General features: G+C 37.8%; 1 protein-coding gene across 1 annotated transcript in view; it reads left to right on the forward strand.

Moving 5' to 3' along the window:
• Nucleotides 1–18,049, forward strand: part of ANO4 (anoctamin 4) — a 245,140-nt gene that overhangs the window by 147,874 nt on the left and 79,217 nt on the right. Inside the window, exons 12-14 of the mRNA XM_032593799.1 lie at nt 2,857–2,991; nt 4,054–4,150; nt 8,884–8,944. Of these exons, the coding sequence (XP_032449690.1) occupies nt 2,857–2,991; nt 4,054–4,150; nt 8,884–8,944 (293 nt within the window). The remainder of the gene's footprint in view (nt 1–2,856; nt 2,992–4,053; nt 4,151–8,883; nt 8,945–18,049) is intronic.

Below are 18,049 nucleotides of genomic sequence, written 5' to 3' on the forward strand. Positions count from 1 at the left end.
TATTAACATTGGGTACCAACAGTCCATACTTTGTGGATTCCTTATAAAAGAGAAAGTCATGTCTCATTTCCTAGATTAGCTTGATTTGATTTACTCTGACTAGTGCCCTCAAAAATTGAGCCCAGAGGAAAATGAAATAATAAGACAACTCACTTTATATTTTTGTCTCCCTGGGCAATTAGCCATTCTTCCTGCCAGAGTCCTTGTTACTAAGTATTTACTCCTATTGACCCAAGGGCACTGACGAATTGTGTACTATTCTATGTATCAGTAACAAATAAACCAGATGATCTGGGTGAGTGGAAAATATTTTCTGAGATGAGATCATTTTCTTTTGACCAGTCTCAATACATGCTAAAACAGTGGGGGTGGGGAGGATACAAGTAAGTGCTCTTCCCAGCCTCACTCCCAATATTACAGGAATACACTGATTAAAAATTACAGAAAAGTACTGCAGGAAAAATATCTGTCCTTGACATTGTTTTGATTAAGACTTTGCAGTTTATCATTGTGTTAAACCCATTGTGTTTCTAGTATGATGCTAAATACCTTTGGCAAAGACAGTTGGAAGCCACCATGTCTAAGAAATTCAGTTTCCTTCATAAAAACAGGCTCTGCATATTCGAAACAACTAGAAAACAGTACAAGACTATGCACAGTTAGGTAAAATGTATTATGATAAGTTTTACAACAATTTGGAAAAATGGGAAGGATAGATATGGGTAGGTGCTTCTGTGGAAACCTCTGTAGAGTTGAGCCTGGAAGAGATTGGGATTTGTATTGCCCAAAAGGAAGGGAGAGGAAAAGCACAAGCAAGATTTGAGTAGTATGAAGTTTTGGAGTATCTAGGAAATCTCATCTCTTAAATAGCTCTTGTCCTATAAATTTTGCTTCTTCCATGTCTCTTGAATCTGGCCACACCCTAGTATCTCCTCTACCATACTGCCTCCTTCACCTTACAACCTGGACTATGGCTGTTGTCCCACACTTGGTCTTCCTTTTCCCACTCTTGTCCCTTCCAGTCCATTCTCTAACCGGCAGACAGACTGATATTTTTGGAATGTGAATGTGATAATGTCCCTCGAATGTTAAAACTCTCTTATGATTTTCCCTTTCTCCCAAAATAAGGATCAATGCATTTAGCATGGTTTACAAGACCCTCTGAGGTCCAGCCTCCACCTACCTTACCAGCCCACCTCTTGTTATCAGTGTTCCAGGCACACTGCCCTTATTTTACCTGGTTCCTTCTGCTACAGGTTCTTTGTACTTATGGTTCCTCTGATGGAAATACTCTATCCTGTCCCCAGTCCTTCCTAGCTAATAGTCACCTCCTCAGAGAAGTCTTCCCTAATTAAGGTGATCACATGGTCTTAGTTTATATACTTGTGGAATTATGTTCCTCTCCTTTTGTGGAGAGGACTCCACAAAAGGAAAGGGAGAACACTCCCTTTTCCCAGTGTTCTAATTATAAACTTATTTCTTTAATTGATTGATGTATATCTACTCTATCAGCCTGTGAGCTGCACAAGAGCAGGGACCATGCTTATTTTGTTCATCATTTTATCTTCAGTTCATAGCACAATATTTGCCACCTGGAAGGTAGTTTCTATTTGTTGAATGAATAAAAGAATATTTATCTGTGTATTTGAATGTATGTTGAAGAAGCCTTCAGGGAGTGAAAAATTTCTGTTGGAAAACAGTGGGAGATAGGATAAAGGGGATAATCTTTATTCCATCTTTTAGGAGCTTTTAGGAACCATTGGACATTCTAAGAGGAAAGCAGAAGCCAGTATTTGGAAATAGGTGGTAAACAACATTTGTTTAGAATGAGAATAAAAAAATAATTAGAATATTCTTATATTAAACTAAAAAATAATGAACTTCTGGGGTACTTGGATGGCTCAGTCGGTTAAGTGTCTGACTCTTGATTTCAGCTCAGGTCATGATCTCACGGATTGTGAGTTCAAGCCTCACATAAGGCTCTGCGCTAACAGCATGGAGCCTGCTTGGGATTCTGTCTCCCTCTCTCTCTGTGCCTCCCCCAATTGCTATCTCCAAAAATAAATAAAAATAAACTTTAAACAAAATAATGAACTTCTAACTAATAGCATGTAGCATTTGAGAGGCATAGAAAGTACAGTTTGGGTTGTATTCTAGTGTATGTCAATTATGTTATTAATGGTGTTTGAAAATAAAATAAAAAAAAACAAACAAGGAATTCCCTGGATACCTCTTCACAGAACTTCACAGACTGCAGGGCACTAGGCAGACTGGTTAGTTTTTGAAAAACATTTTTAGAGGTGCATGTTGAAACTTGTGAAAAATCATCACTTAAGAGGAAAAGTTGCTCTCAGTGTCCCTTCATATTGAATCTCAGTAATTAGAGTTCTTTTCTTTATAATATCATGCAATTCTAGCATTGTAAACATCTTATAAGGCTACAGAATATTGAGAGGGGTGTTTAAAGTTTTTCACAGTAACTTTGTTTCCTGTTTTTAAAAATATACGTCATTATAATACATGTGCTACAAACAAGCATACGCTTGGAAATGGCAAGATGAGATGATGTGTTGTCACCAACACTTCAAGTTCTCCTGGTTCTGTAGTAAGAAATGTCATATCTTCCTGAATGCGCATGGGTTTTGCTCTGTGTTCTTACACAAGCTTGTGTATAATCATGTTCCTTTATGGAAGAGTTTATTCTATTTCCAATATATAATAATAGGAGAAGAAATTGAAGCCCAGAGCCTTAATTTGGTCAAGTATCTATTCTCTTAGATGCATGTTTATCAGCAAGGACACTGCAAAGTAAACTTAATGAGTAAAGTGGTTGAAATGCTGTTGTGTCTTACACAGGCGGTACTTTGGAGAGAAGATTGGGTTGTATTTTGCCTGGTTGGGCTGGTATACCGGCATGCTCTTCCCAGCTGCCTTCATTGGATTGTTTGTCTTTTTGTATGGAGTCATTACTCTGGATCACTGCCAAGTCAGGTATGGGGAGCTCTGGGTGAACCTACCTTTGCTTCTATTTAGAGATGGGTGGTAGTACTTTGGGGATGTTCCCAGATCATGGGCCCACTTTTCCTTCTAACCTCCTTCTCAGTCACTCCTAAAAGAAATCAAAAGGCTCAGTTCACAAGATCTTCCATCCATTATCCATGCTGCTGTAGTCTTCGTATACCAGGGAAGCAGGGTTTACATTTGTAGGCATATAAGCCACTCTGTATCCACAGAAAATATCACTTCCATTCACTGGCTAAAAGTTACTCTCTTTCTGACTTTTTACTTTTTCTCTTCTAATATTGCAAAGTGGCAGGTTCACAATCCCTTTTTATGAATTCTGTGTTTTTGTAAGGATCCTTTAGACCTAAACCAGAAAGACATCTTACCAACTTGTTGGGCCTTGAGAATGATTGATGTTGAGGATTGTTAGCTCTCTCACCATAATATACTTTAAGGTATTTGTACAGAGTTTATTGCCAGGCTGAACAGTGATCCTAAATAATAAATGTGCCTTTTAGAAGTGATTACAAAAGTAAAAGGGATTGATTCTCCTGCCTATAAAAATATTTTACTTTTTGGTGAAATTGTTAATGGGTATGTAGTTTCCCCCCCAGAACTAATGCATCATATTTTTATTTATTACTCCATTATTAGTTTTCACTTACCATACACATAGAGTTTGAGGCAGACACTTTTAGGTACCGTGTTGTTCCTAAAATTCAATACAAAACTGTTTCAAATCTGTGCAATGTTGTGAATGACTTTTGTTAATTTAGGGTATAACATCCAATGTTTTGCTTCATGTATTGTCAGAGTTTAACTTATTAATATTTAAAGCCAAGAAACAGCCTCATAAATAAGTAGGTTTATCAAATTACTAAAATCTTCAGGCATTTGTTTACATTAATAACAGATAAGGCTAGGAATCTAATCAGGACAAAAATCTGGTCTACTGGGTCTTATTTAGTGGTTGAATATTCTGGTAAAACTGGATGGAAAAACATGCTCTTATGTCATTAAAAAGTGGTCCTTTTCTGTTCTCTTTTCCAGTAAAGAAGTCTGCCAAGCTACAGATATCATCATGTGTCCTGTGTGTGATAAATACTGTCCATTCATGAGGCTGTCAGACAGCTGTGTTTATGCCAAGGTAATTTCACATCTGCAGCATTTTAGGTGGATTGAATCTTTCATACATTTTCCTGAGGAACAGAGGGTAACTGTATTCTCTTTGTAATATCTGGTCCTTGATTCTCAAGTTTATGTTGTAGGAGAGTTACCTCTATCACTTGGTATTCTAATTCAAATATGTTTTTTACTGTATATGTATTTTAAATGTATTAGCTCTGATTATCATCACAAGAAGCTTCAGTGTGCAAAGAGTACAGTTGTTAGAGTCAGAGAAAGATTCAAATCTTGACTCTGCTCTTTACCACCTGTCAGTCCAAGAACAAGTTACTTAATTTCTCTGAGCCACAGTTTTCTTATCTGTAAAATGGAGAACATGATGCTTGTTTCATACAATGGTTATAAGAAATAAGCTGAAATGTATACTGAGCCACATGCTTGGCAAATGGTAAGATCTTGGTAAATGAGAGCCACAGTCATTTTTCTCCTTCATCATTATTATTGTCAAATAAATTTTAGATTCAAGACTAGTTCAGCTACTTACCTCCTTGATCTTGCACATGGACAGTCTCTTTGAGGCTGAACTTTTTCATCTCTAAGATGCCCACAGTGATAGCTGCCTTCTCTGCCCCATGGAATGTCCTGAAGACCAAAGAAGATAATCTTATATGGAAAAGTGCTTTGAAAAGAACAAATACATAGCATCATTATGTCTATTATGTATCATTGCATGTCCCTTTCCCATGTTATGCTTTTACTTAAACTTTAGACACATTCATTGAATTCCTTATTTTTTACTTATGGTCAGTCTCACTAATGCAAAGCAATAGCTGGAGTATGGGCTGTTGAAGACTTTCCAAACACCACTGCCTGTCAACTTGCCCAGACTTCAGATACAAAGAGGGTTGGCAGACTTTATTGAATGTCTGCAATCCCTGCAGCTTGGATCTATCTAATTATACAGTTGGCATGGCAGGGTTTTGTTCATTTTTAACGAGAACATTTGATAGACAGCCCAGGAGCCCGCCCATCCATGATGTCATCAGCAATGCAGGTGTCCAGTCCATGTGGGTGGAGCCCAAACCACAGCAGCCAGGTGTGATTTTAGGAAGATTTGGCTAAATGCTGCAAGGGGCCAAAAAAAGCACAAAATATTCTCCCTGTCTTTGGAGAACATATAGATAGACCCAAGAAAGTGAGACAAACTTAACAGAATGAGCTTGGGAAATACAGATTTGGTAAGGCCCAAAGAGGTCTGTCAGCAGTATAACTTGTTTAAAGATCATGAATTAAGCTTGAATGACTCAGGTGTAAAAAGTCTGCTTTTTGGGGGGCACCTGGGTGGCTCAGTCGGTTAAGCGTCCGACTTGAGCTCAGGTCACGATCTCACGGTCCGTGAGTTCGAGCCCCATGTCGGGCTCTGGTGGCTCAGAGCCTGGAGCCTGTTTCCGATTCTGTGTCTCCATCTCTCTCTGCTCCTCCCCCGTTCATGCTCTGTCTCTCTCTGTCTCAAAAATAAATAAACGTTAAAAAATTTTTTTTAAAAAGTCTGCTTTTTGGGAGTCTCAGAAAACCAATGTTTTGTTGTTATTGTTGCTTGGGAGTATTTGTTTTCTACGTGGAAAAATATGACTGGAGTGAAGTTCTCTCTTTAGGAGATCCATGACAATCCCTTAAAAGGATCATAATGGACAGTTTAGAGTATTCAGATTTTATAGGAGCTAGTTGAGCAGCTATCCTACTGAACATAAGATCTAGAACAATAATAATTATAATAACAGCTAGGCTATAGATATCAAAGTAGCTAGGCAACCTACATTTTTATTTCTAATTCTTACAGCAACTTTAAGGTAGATGTTATTACTCTGATTTTACTCAGGTAAAAATTACTTTTCCATGGTCACACAGCAGTGAGTAGCTAGGCCTTGGTTTATCTGACTGGAAAACATATCATTGTGCCATATTGAGGCTACAAGATGTTTAGATTCTGGATTTCAGATTGGTCTTGCCTTTAAAAAGTTAATAAAATGAAAGCTAAAACTCTACAGAATGAAATAACTGAAGTTCTATAGCGTTTCCTTTAGAAGTACTTATTAGAAATGCCAAACTGATTTCATGGAACTGAGGATACACTGGAATGTTGGATCAAATCAGAGTCTCGATCCAATGTAATCAATGGCTGTTCTGCTGGTCAGGAATGCTTCATTCTCAACCTTTACATTCGCAAGGTCAGCAGAAAGGCCTTATTGGCTTGTTTCACTGGAAAAGATACTGGAAGCCCACACTGTCTGGGAAGAAAGCGCTCACAGCCCAGAACTTGGCCTCCAGGCCCCCAGATGTCTCTCTTCGGCTACCTGTCTACATGTTCGTTTTGCATACAAGTTCTCATCACATGCTCGGGAAGGTGGCTGCTGACTGCCACAACACAAGGCTTATATCTTCCTTTCTTTATCTCCTTAGGCATATTTTTATAAAAATTCTTGGTCTGCCATTACAGAATGTCTCTTTCAGAACCTGTATGTTGTCTAGTTTGGAATTCTTTGGAGGCAAATGTCTTCTCCAGATACTTCATTGTTTTGGCCTGTGCATGTTTGTCTCTTGGAGTTGTCAACTACTTTGGGTAATGGTCATAGGACAAGCACTCAGCTGTCAGTCCTGGCGATTTTACAGAAGGAGAGGACAATGTGTCCTAGGCACCACTATGCGCTGCACTTTTCCAGAGGACTTTTTGGTCAGAGTTTCTTTTTTAAGCCTGCCTAGAACAAAAGAGAATTGGGCGGAGCCACTGTCCCTTGATTGTTATCCACTAGCCCTGGAGTTTAAGAGGAATGGACCGAGGAGAGAATGCGTAAGGACAGCTGGCCAGGGAGCACCTCCTCATCTCCTCAACCAGGCAGAACTCTGAACACCCTTATATTACCCCAAGAACCAACACCTGCAGCTTGTCCTCCCTGTTGCAGGTGATTTGATGGGGGAAACTAACTGTCCAGGGACTGTGAAGGGAGAGGCTGGAGTAGAAATTATGTCTTTCTCCAAGCTGAGCTCCCACGCTGTTTGGGAACTGCCACTAACTGTCTCCATATACCACCATATACTACAACCTACACACACACACACACACACACACACACACACACACACACACACGTGTTCTCTCTCTCTGTCTCTCTGTCTCTCTCTCTGTCTCTCTCTCTGTCTCTCTCTCTCTGTCTGTTTCTCTCTCTCTCTCTCTTTCACACACACACACACACACACACACACACACACACACGCCAACTCAAGGCAACTTTCCATCTCCCCTGGGGTTTCTCAGAGTCTTTGTTTGTTTTTGTGTTTTGTTAATTCCCTGAATCTACTATCTTGCTTCTCCAGGGTTGATTTTGGCAGAGGGAGGCATCAGTCTATCTTAACTTACATTTTAGTAGGAACCAGAAGTACATATTAACTCACCCCTCCTGATTCACATGTTCCCAGATAACTGCAGCCGAAAAATGTCTCTCTCCACATGTTTGTACATCAGTCCCAGGGAGGGACTCTAATTGGTTCTGTTTCAACCACATGCCCCCTAGTGACCTACATGAGAGAGATCTATTACCAGGAAAAGGGAGGAAAGATCATGTGAGCAGCCAAAAACAATGACCACCACAATTCATTCCAGAATCTACACTGATGGTGCAGGCTACGACTTCCACCAACTCCCTATAAATACCCTAATAGCACAGACCAGCCACATATAACTGGAACTCTCAAGCTTGATTTAATTCTCAGTGCATTATACAATATGCAATATACAACTTAACACTCCCTCTGGTGTATGAATAAAATGGCTTTTGCCTTTTGTCTACATTAAATATTTGAATGCTGCTCATCTCGCCTATGTTCAAAGAAAAAAGAAGGCATAAACTTTTGGAAAATTTTGAAATACTTCACAATATGATATAACAGGAAAAGACCTGTTTATAGTTGGTGCATTCTCCAAGGGACAGTAAACTATATTTTATACACAGCTATAAAGCACCCCAAAAAAGGTTATGCTTTATGAATGTATCAGTCATCATTTCAATTTGGCATGACATTGGTGTGATTTATCCTGGAGGTGGAAATGAGCATAACAGTTTTGCAAGACAAATACCTTTGCTTTCTGCTGTGGTATTTGTGATAGAATATATTATTCTAGTAATAAAGTATTTGCTAGATAAAGTATTTGTGTTGTGTGTAATAGATAAATACAATGATTACCCAAGGCTTTAATAAAGGTGGAAGTGGATTTTGTTAATGGTCTGCTCGCTCTTCTTTGTAATATTAAAATCCAGAGGGCAACCCAGAAAAATGTTTGCCCAAAACTACACAAACAAAATATCCATGTTTCCAAAGTGAATAAATGAGGCATTAAAAATAGAAATCAGAAGACTTTAAAGCAGCAATAATCACACCTTTCTGGTCTTAAATATAAATTTTCCATATACATATGTGCACATATAATAGTTTTTATGGTGTACAAAAGAAAATTCTTAGCATTCTTGGGGCTGCTAATTAATTTCCAACTAGATGATACCCATATACAGGGTACAGATTCTCTTTTGCATATCCAAACTACTTCTCAGTTGGAGGAACTCCCTTCTTGATTATGATCCAAAATGAGTATCTCCCAAAGAAACCCTGCAAAATTCATTTATTTGTATAGAATTGAAACAAATGTGAATTGAAATATAGTATATGAGAAACTAGTTTAACTATGATTCATAATGTTCCCAGGTAACTCACCTCTTTGACAACGGAGCTACTGTATTCTTTGCTGTTTTCATGGCAGTCTGGGGTAAGTGTCCTGCATCCATGTAACTTGAGTTCCCCTTATATGCTTTATAATATGTTCCTTCAGAAATCTGACTTTGTCCTGTAGATGTGAAAGGAAGAAGCTTGCATAAATTCAGTTGGCCATTCTATTAGACACAAGCTGATAAATAATTCATTTATTTAAAAAATAATGTTATAGAGAAGAAATATGTCTGATTTCTCTTACACCTTCAAGATTTTCATCAACATTTCATTATTAACATAAAATTCACCTTCTGTTGGAGACAAAAATAAAGCTTATAATATATCAAAAATTCTAGTGAGATCTAAGTACTCACAGAAGTATATATTGGACTTTCTGCTGTGAGTGGAATCATTTCATCCAGCTAATGTATGAGTACCCACTTCTGGGTTTCTTTCAGTTCTGGTTAAAAAGACCCCCTATAAACGGAGCTCCTTATAAAGCTGAATTGAATCCTTCTATATCAGTTTAAGTCAACAGCTCCATAATAACAAGGTGTGATGGAACATTCACTTAAATATTTTCTTAACCCAAAGAAAGTACTTTACCTACTTCTTTGTAAAATGAGTTTCATAGTATCTTTCTCATGAAATCATTATAAAGTTTTAATTTAGTAGTATAGAAGAGTCTGGGCAGATTCATAATAAACAATTGTGGTTATCTTTGGAGAGAGGTTAAGTGAGCAGTGATGGGTAAGGGAAAGGGTAAGTGAGCAGTGATGAAAGACAGGTTTTTACACTATATGTTTTCAATTTGGTTTGAATTTTTCACAATTTTTATGCATTTCTTCTAGAAATTAAAATTCCAGAATCTCAGTTTTGATGTTACAAAATTCTGCTAACTCAAGACTTAGGCTCATGTTGTTCCTTGTGTCTGGAATGAATATCAGATCTTCTCCATCTTTCAGAGGCTAACTGAATTGTCATCTTCCTCCTTTGAATTTCACAACATTTAACTGACTTCTAGCCTTCTTTGGACACTTAAAATGAGCTGCATACACACATTATTTCCCTTAGAAAGTTCATGTTCCTCAAGGATCATTATAGTGATTGAAGATTCATACATTTCTTTTGAAGACAGAGATTCATATTTGTTGGATGGATGGATGGATGGATGGATGGATGGGAAAAAGAAAAGAGAAGGGAAAGAGAAGCAAATTATCAAAACAGTTTCTTTATAAGACAAGGAATGTATTTAAATAGTCTCTTTGACAACTAGAAATACAAAAGCTTTGTTCTCTTGAGGAGACTTGTTCTAGATATATTCTGTTTTCCCTACCTAGAGATATTCAAAGAAAAAATTGTCTCTCCCAGTACATATCTGTTGAAGGGACATACTTTTTTTTAATTTTTTAATGTTTATTTATTTTTGAAAGAGAGAGAGAGCAGGTGGGGGGCAGAGAGAGAGGGGGGACACAGAATCTGAAGCATGCTTCAGGCTCCAAGCTGTCCACACAGAGCCTGACACAGGGCTCAAACCCATGAACTACGAGATTGTGACCTGAGCCAAAGTCAGACACTTAAGCAACTGAGCCACCCAGGCCCCCTGAAGGGATACATTTTTAAACCTGTGACTCTAGCCCCTCTGTCAGTGGGCATTGGACCCAAAACCCATAGGTTAGTAAGTGGCCTGGGAGAAGACCTGAAGTTCTGTCCAAAGAGGAACTAGCAAGATCACCCACAGTCTTATTCTAAAGAATATGGATTGAAAAATGTGGAGAGAGACAGGGAGTTAGCTATAGGAATTGACACTGAAATGTGCAGAAAAGGTCAGGAGGGAGGGAGGAAGAAGGAAATTGAGATTGAACATAAGGTGGAAGTAGGAAGAATTATGAGCATGTTGAAGTTATGAGAAATCAGAACCTTGGAATAAGCAAAAGCAAAGTGCTAGTGGAAACGATAGAAAGCAGAGAGTCCAGAAGCTAACTGGTAGCCAACTAGGAGGAAATGCAAGACAGTCCCCCAAAGAGAAACAGGGAGAATATAGCCAAGCTGTGTTATTAGTGGAGTATCAGGGTAAAGACCTAGGATCTCCTATGGCTGAAGTCTCTTGAACTGCTGGCTTCTGTATCCAGTCTCTGAATAGGCTCAGTCTTTTAATCCCCATGGGATTCCTGCCTCCCTTGACAGGGAGGGCTTTGTGAAAAGCCCTCATTATTTGTTCTACCCCTTAGTAATCTCTGTCCCTTGCAAACAAAAGAATCTAATCATAACAGAATTTTGGTTATGGGACTGAACTCTTAGATCAAGAATTGTATATCTGGTTTTTCTAGAATATACTTGTATTGGTAACGATGATCAGGAAGTATAATAAGCCATCCAGTGCTTAAGCTATGCCATAGTTACAAATGAGGATACTTTAGAAAATGTCTTCATTTATTAAACCAGGAGTTCTCAAACTTTTTCAGTTGTGGCACACATATGAAATACTATTTGCACAGCATCCTGATGTACATGAATGAGTGCTCATGGCCAGGGATAATACTGCCCTCAGCACCTTACCTGCCTGAAGGTTTGAAGGGATTATTACCTCATGCACACCTATAATCTGTCCCTGGCATATCCACTGGTCTGCTCTGCTTTGGGCCATGAGTCTACTATGTAATGAGTTAATTCTTCTGCATAGAGAGTAATTTTCTGGAAGATTTAATACATAAATATACATTACCTACTTTAGTATTTCATCAATTTTTACTGAAATGATGTTTTCTTCTCATAATTTATCCTCTGAGACTATAGAGAAGTAAAGTTCTGGGGTATTATAATGTTTGTCTAAAGTGCAGAGGTCAAGATCTCCTCTACCCCTCACACAGTACCACCATTATAAAGGGGATTGCATCCCTTCTTTGCAAGTTGGAATGCCTTATGCTGGTGATAACAAATATGTGTATTTTATCCCTACTAACTTCAGTTGATTGGGGGTGGCTTTCTGGAACACGAAGCTGAGAAACTTCTGAGTTCCAAGTGGGTGGATTGGAGATTTGACAATCCTTGGGCTTTGGAGGGTACCCAGTAAGAATCTGATAGATGTATTGTAATAACCTTTGGGAAGAAGCGAACATTTTAGGACCACTTCAGGCAAGGCAAGCCTGGAATAATTCATTGTCTGAATTGCTTTGTCTTAGTTGACAACTTACTGCTTAAATCTTGGATGGTTCCCAGAAATGTAATCATTTGAGAAGAAGAATGACTTACCCCAGGTGTTTCTTTGTAGATGTTTTTTGCAGAAATCTGGAATGGCCAATAATAACAGCTATAATAATAGCACACACTTGTTGGTTTCCTATGTGCTGGACACTATCCTAAGAATTGTACAGTATCCTCTCAGTTAATTTTTATAGCAGCATTTGAGGAAGGTACTGTTATTATCCTCATGTGATAGATGAGGGAACTGGGGTAGTAGCTAGAAAGTGGCAAGCCCAGGAGTTAAATGGGGCACTCTTAGCTTCTACAGTCTATTGCTAGATCATGTACTATTTGTAGCCCTGTTTGCTTCTGCTTCAGAGATATAAACTTTATGATAAAGGACTGTTAAACTCATCCCAAGCCCCATTTATACTGCTTTGAGACGGTGATGTTCCATAAAAGTGTGTCACTTCTAATGGAGCTCAGCTTAGTGGTGTCAGGCTTATCCTTTATGATTGACAAGTTACATTTAAGAAAACAAATGCACTTTATTTTTGGGAAACTGCTAGATGCAGAGATGCTGAGAATAGATATAAGTGGTTTACAAGACCTGTAAAGGATGGGGCTGATGTGTTTATTTTGTTGCCCTTTGCTTTGTGTGTTCACGACAGAAACAATAGGGCTCCATTTAGAATCATTCTGCAGCAGCTGGGAAGGGCCTTTGTATGGGGTTAAAAAGCTTTACAGAACCCCACTACCTTTGTGATAGCAGGGCCTCCCGGGGACCCTCGAGGTACACTGTGAGCCTACAGCTCTGGGCTTGAACCACAGTGTCGCTTTTTCCTCAGTGCTCATTTTTGTGCAGAAAGATTGAAGAAACAGAACAATTATGGCCTAAATTAGCTTCTCTCCCTAGGGGGGAAAATGAGTCACTAGGGAACTAGATGTTGGCAGAGACTTGTCAGGAAGCAGATTATATTTCTCTTTTCTTCATTTTTGGGTTTTTTAAATCATTTTTCTTTTTTTTCTTTTTACTTTCATTGCCAAAAATTTATTTGCCCTCAGTAAATAAATCAAGGTCCTCAGTGTTCTCCAAAACAGAATACCGGGATTGTGGTTATTTTAATGGAAATTCAAAGATTCTTTAAATGCTTCTGTCAAAAATTTGTTAGTGAAGTATGTCTCATTTTTAAAATAAATTTTATAATAATTTCCTTTTATTTGTAGATATTTACAGCAATTGTATCTTTATAGTCTTACCTATATGTCCAACAAAAAAAAAATAGTGGTTGCATTTTCAAAAAAATGGTATACGTTTACTGAATACCTATTAGGTGTGTAGGTATAATCACCTATGACACCTCATCAATTTCTCATAACCCACCAGAAAGAAATTACGGCTCCAGTTTTATAGATGAACATATTGAGGTTCAGAGAGGTTATGCAACTTGCCCAAGATTACCCAGTAACTGCTAAGTGGTGGAGTCTAGATTTTAAACCAGATCTGGTCTGCCTATTTCAAGTCATTCCAAAGTTTGTATATCATGTCATGTACCTTTGATAGGATATATTAAGATTTCATTACTCACCAGACAATGCATTCTCACTATCACTTGACAATGGCAGTACAAAAATGAGTAAAATGTGATCTCAGCTGTCAAAAATTTCATAGTGTATTGCGATTGGTAATTATAATGTAAGATATTAAGTACAGTTTACAATCAGACAATGAGGGTCCATGCTGCCAACTTCCTGAAGCAAAATGGAAGCGCAGAGAAGGTTTTATACAAAAGGAGATCCTGAAACCAAGTCTTAAATTTGCCAGGCAAAGGAGAGGGGTTGGAGGGAGGTGTAGAAAACATTCTGAACTGAGAACAGTGTGGGCAAAGCTCTGAAAAGAGAGGATGTTCAGTGCGATAGGAACATATAGTATGTATTAGTTTCCTAGAGTGCTGTAACAAAGTGCCACAAACTGGATGGCTTAAAACAACTGAAATTTATTCTCTCACTGTTCTGCAGGCTCAAAGTAAAAAATTAAGGTATAAAAAGAGTCATTTCTTTTCGAGGGCTCTGAGGGGGCATCTGTCCCATGTATTTCTCCTAAATTCTTGTGACAGCCAGCAATCCTTGACACTCCTTGGTTTGTAGATGCATCACTTGAATCTCTGTCTCCATTTTCACCTGTATTCTCCCTGTGTCTCTGTGTCTTCACAGGGCAGTCTTCTTATAAGGACACTAAAATGCATTGGATTAAGAGCCTACCCTACTCCAGTATGATTTCATCTTAACTAGTCTGCAGTTACCTTATTTCCAAATAAGGTCACATTTTGAGGTTAAAACATCAACATCTCTTTTATGAAAGGCACAATTCAACCCCTAACAGACAGTATGTTGGGGGCTGAGGTTTACTTATTGTAGGACATTTGTGCTGCAACAGGGAACCATGACTTCACCCTATAGGCAACAGAAGACCAACTGAAGTTATAAACTGGAGAGTGATGTCATCAGTTGTATTTGGGAAGTAACCCTGGCAACAGCATGGGAGGAGTGAAAGTGGGGACCAGTAGGTAGCAGGTAGGCCACTTAGAAAGCTGCTCCAGTGTTCAGTCAAAATATTATGCAGAATTGGTCTTTAGAAAAGATCTAAATTACAGAGTAAAAACCTTATACATAAATGTGTTTTCCTAGTTTTAGTTATTTATGATATGCAAAATAAATATCCAATGATAGAAGAATGAATTACAAAATTATAAGCAGCCACTAAAAACTAGTCTTTCAAAGTAGGTAATAGAGCACAAAGATTATATTTTAAAAACTGGTAAATATATATTAAGTATACAGATAAATGTGATTTCAGGTATATTAAATACTAATGAAAACAAATTATGTCATAATAGTAATGGTGATTTTCTCCATGTGACGGGATTATGAGAAGTTTTTGTCAGCTTTTATTTAGGTATAATTTACCTAAAATCTAGCAGTTTTATTTTGTTTTTTTAAATATTGGTCAGACATTTCATGTTTCTTTTTTTTTTAAGCTTATTTATTTATTTTTGAGAAAGATCAAAAGAGTGGGGGAGGAGCAAAGAGAGAGAGAGAGGGAGAGAGAGAATCCCAAGCAGGCTCCATGCTATCAGCACAGAGCCCAACATGGGGCCCAAACCCACAAACTATGTGATCACAACCTGAGCAGATATCAAGAGTCAGACACAATAGACTGAGCCACCCAGGCACCCCCCCAGCAATTTTAAGTGTACAATTTGACAAGTTAAGTCAAATGTATATAGTAACCATCACCATAATGATGATATAGAACATTTTCATCCTCCAGAAAGTTTCCTCATGACTTCACATTGAGACCCTTGGCAACCTCTAACCTGCTTTCTACCACTGTACTTTCACCTGTTTTAGAATCTCATGCAAATAGAATCATTCACAATTTAGCATTTTGTGTCTGGCTTTGTTCATTAAGCTTAATGTGATTGAAATTAGTTTATGTAACAACATGTCAGCATACGTAAGTAGTTTGTTCTTTTATTTGACATTTATTTTATAGTTGGAAATAGGTACCTTTTTACCACATTCACCCATTTCACCCAGCCCCAGCCACCACCTCACCACACTCTGGTCTCTGTATCTCTGAGCTTAGAGGTTTTGTTTGTTTGTTTGTTTGTCTGTGTTTAGACTCTATGTATAAATGAGATCATAAACTTATTTAAATGAAAATTCAAAGGTTCTTTATGTGGTTCTGTCAGGGAGAGTGATGCCTCCATAACTGTTCTTCTTTCTCAAGATTGCTTTGACTATTTAGGGTCTATTTTGGTTCCATAAAATTTTAGGATTGCTTTTTCTGTTTTTGTGAAAAAATGCCATTGGAATTTTGATATGAATTGCACTGAATCTGTAGGTTATGGGTATTTTAACAATATTAATATTCGTCCAATCCATGGGCACAGAATATCTTTCCATTTAATTGTATCTTATTCAATTTATTTCATCAATGTCTTATAGTTTTCAGTGTATAGGTCTTTCAAACTCCTTGGATATATGTATTTCTAGCTATTTTATTCTTTTTGATGCAATTATGTATTATATAAATTTTTTATGTTTCTTTTTTTGTGTCCTGAAACTTTACTGAATTTGTTTATTAATGGTTTTTGGTTAACAGTTGTTTTGCTGGAGTCTTTAGGGTTTTCTATACATTACATCATGTTATCTGCAAGTAGTGACAGTTTTACTTCTTCCTTTTTAATTTGGTTTCCTCTTATTTCTCTTTCTTGCGTAACTGCTGTGGCTAAGACTTCCAGTACTGTGTTGATAAAAGTGGTGAGAGTAGGCATCCTTGTCTTGTTCCTGGTGTTAGAGGAAAAGCTTCCAGCTTTTCACCACTGAGCATAATGTTAGTTGTAGGCTTGTCATACATGACCTTTAATATGTTGAGGTGCATTCCCTTTATACCCACTTTGTTGAGAATTTTTCTTTTTTTTTTTTTTTTAAATTTTTTTTTTCAACGTTTTATTTATTTTTGGGACAGAGAGAGACAGAGCATGAACAGGGGAGGGGCAGAGAGAGAGGGAGACACAGAATTGGAAACAGTCTCCAGGCTCTGAGCAGTCAGCACAGAGCCCGACGCGGGGCTCGAACTCACGGACCGCGAGATTAACCGACTGCGCCACCCAGGCGCCCCTGTTGAGAATTTTTATCATAAATTGATATTGAATTTTTTCAGATGCTTTCTCTGTGTCTATTGAGAGGATCATATGATTTGTATCATTCATTTTGTTAATGTGGTCTATCATGTTGACTGATTTATGGATGTTGAACCTCCTTGCATCCCTGGAATAAATCCCACTTGATCCTAGTGAATGATCATTTTAGTGTCACACTGAATTTAATATTCTAATATATTTTTTTTACTTTTTCTGTTTTTTTAAGTTTTTATTTAAATTCCAGTTACTTAACATATAGTGTAATACCAGTTTCAGGAGTAGAATTTAGGGATTCATCACTAACATATATAACACCAGTGGTTTGCTAATCATTAAAACCTTGGATTGAGAGTAACTTGTTCTGCGAGTGCTCCACAAGACAAGCAAGCATTTCTAACAAATTTTAACTTGATAAATGAGCGAGGTGTTGCAATACAAATAGTACGTGATGCGGAACATCACATGATCACAACTGAATCCACGGTTATTGAACTTTGCGTTGAAATACAGGTGCTTTGGATTACAAGCTTGTTTCCAGAACAAATGTATTTTGTTGAGGACTTTTGCATCTGTGTTTATCAGGATATTGGCCTTTTGTTGTGGCATCCTTGTCTGGTTTTGGTATCATAATAATTCTAGCCTCACAAAATGAATTTAGAAATGGTACCTCCTCTTCTATTTTTGGAAGAATTTTGAGAAGGAGTAGTATTCTTCTTTAGATATCTGGTAGAATTCTGGGGCGCCTGGGTGGCTCAGTCGGTTGGGCGTCCTACTTCAGCTCAGGTCACGATCTCACGGTCCGTGGGTTCGAGCCCCGCGTTGGGCTCTGGGCTGATGATGGCCCAGAGCCTGGAGCCTGCTTCCGATTCTGTGTCTCCCTCTCTCTCTGACCCTCCCCCGTTCATTCTCTGTCTCTGTCTCAAAAATAAATAAATGTTAAAAAAAAAAAATTTAGATATCTGGTAGAATTCTGTCTAGTCCTTGGCTTTTGTTTGTTGGAATATGTGTACTTTAATGGCAATAACACACTGTCTTGATTATTATAGTATAGTAAGCCTTGAAGTGTTATTCTTTTTAAAAATTGTTCTGGCTATATTAGGGACTGTGCATTTCCATTTATATTTTAGAATCAACTTGTCGGTTACTACCAGAAAAGATGCTGATAGTTTGACTGTGGTGGAGTTGAATCAAGAGATCATTTTGGGAAGGTTGAAAAACTCAGTATCAAATATGTCTGCACTATTTATTTATTTGATCTGATTTATTTATTT

Source organism: Lynx canadensis, chromosome B4 (assembly GCF_007474595.2).
Source record: "Lynx canadensis isolate LIC74 chromosome B4, mLynCan4.pri.v2, whole genome shotgun sequence".
Taxonomy (NCBI): Eukaryota; Metazoa; Chordata; class Mammalia; order Carnivora; family Felidae; genus Lynx; species Lynx canadensis.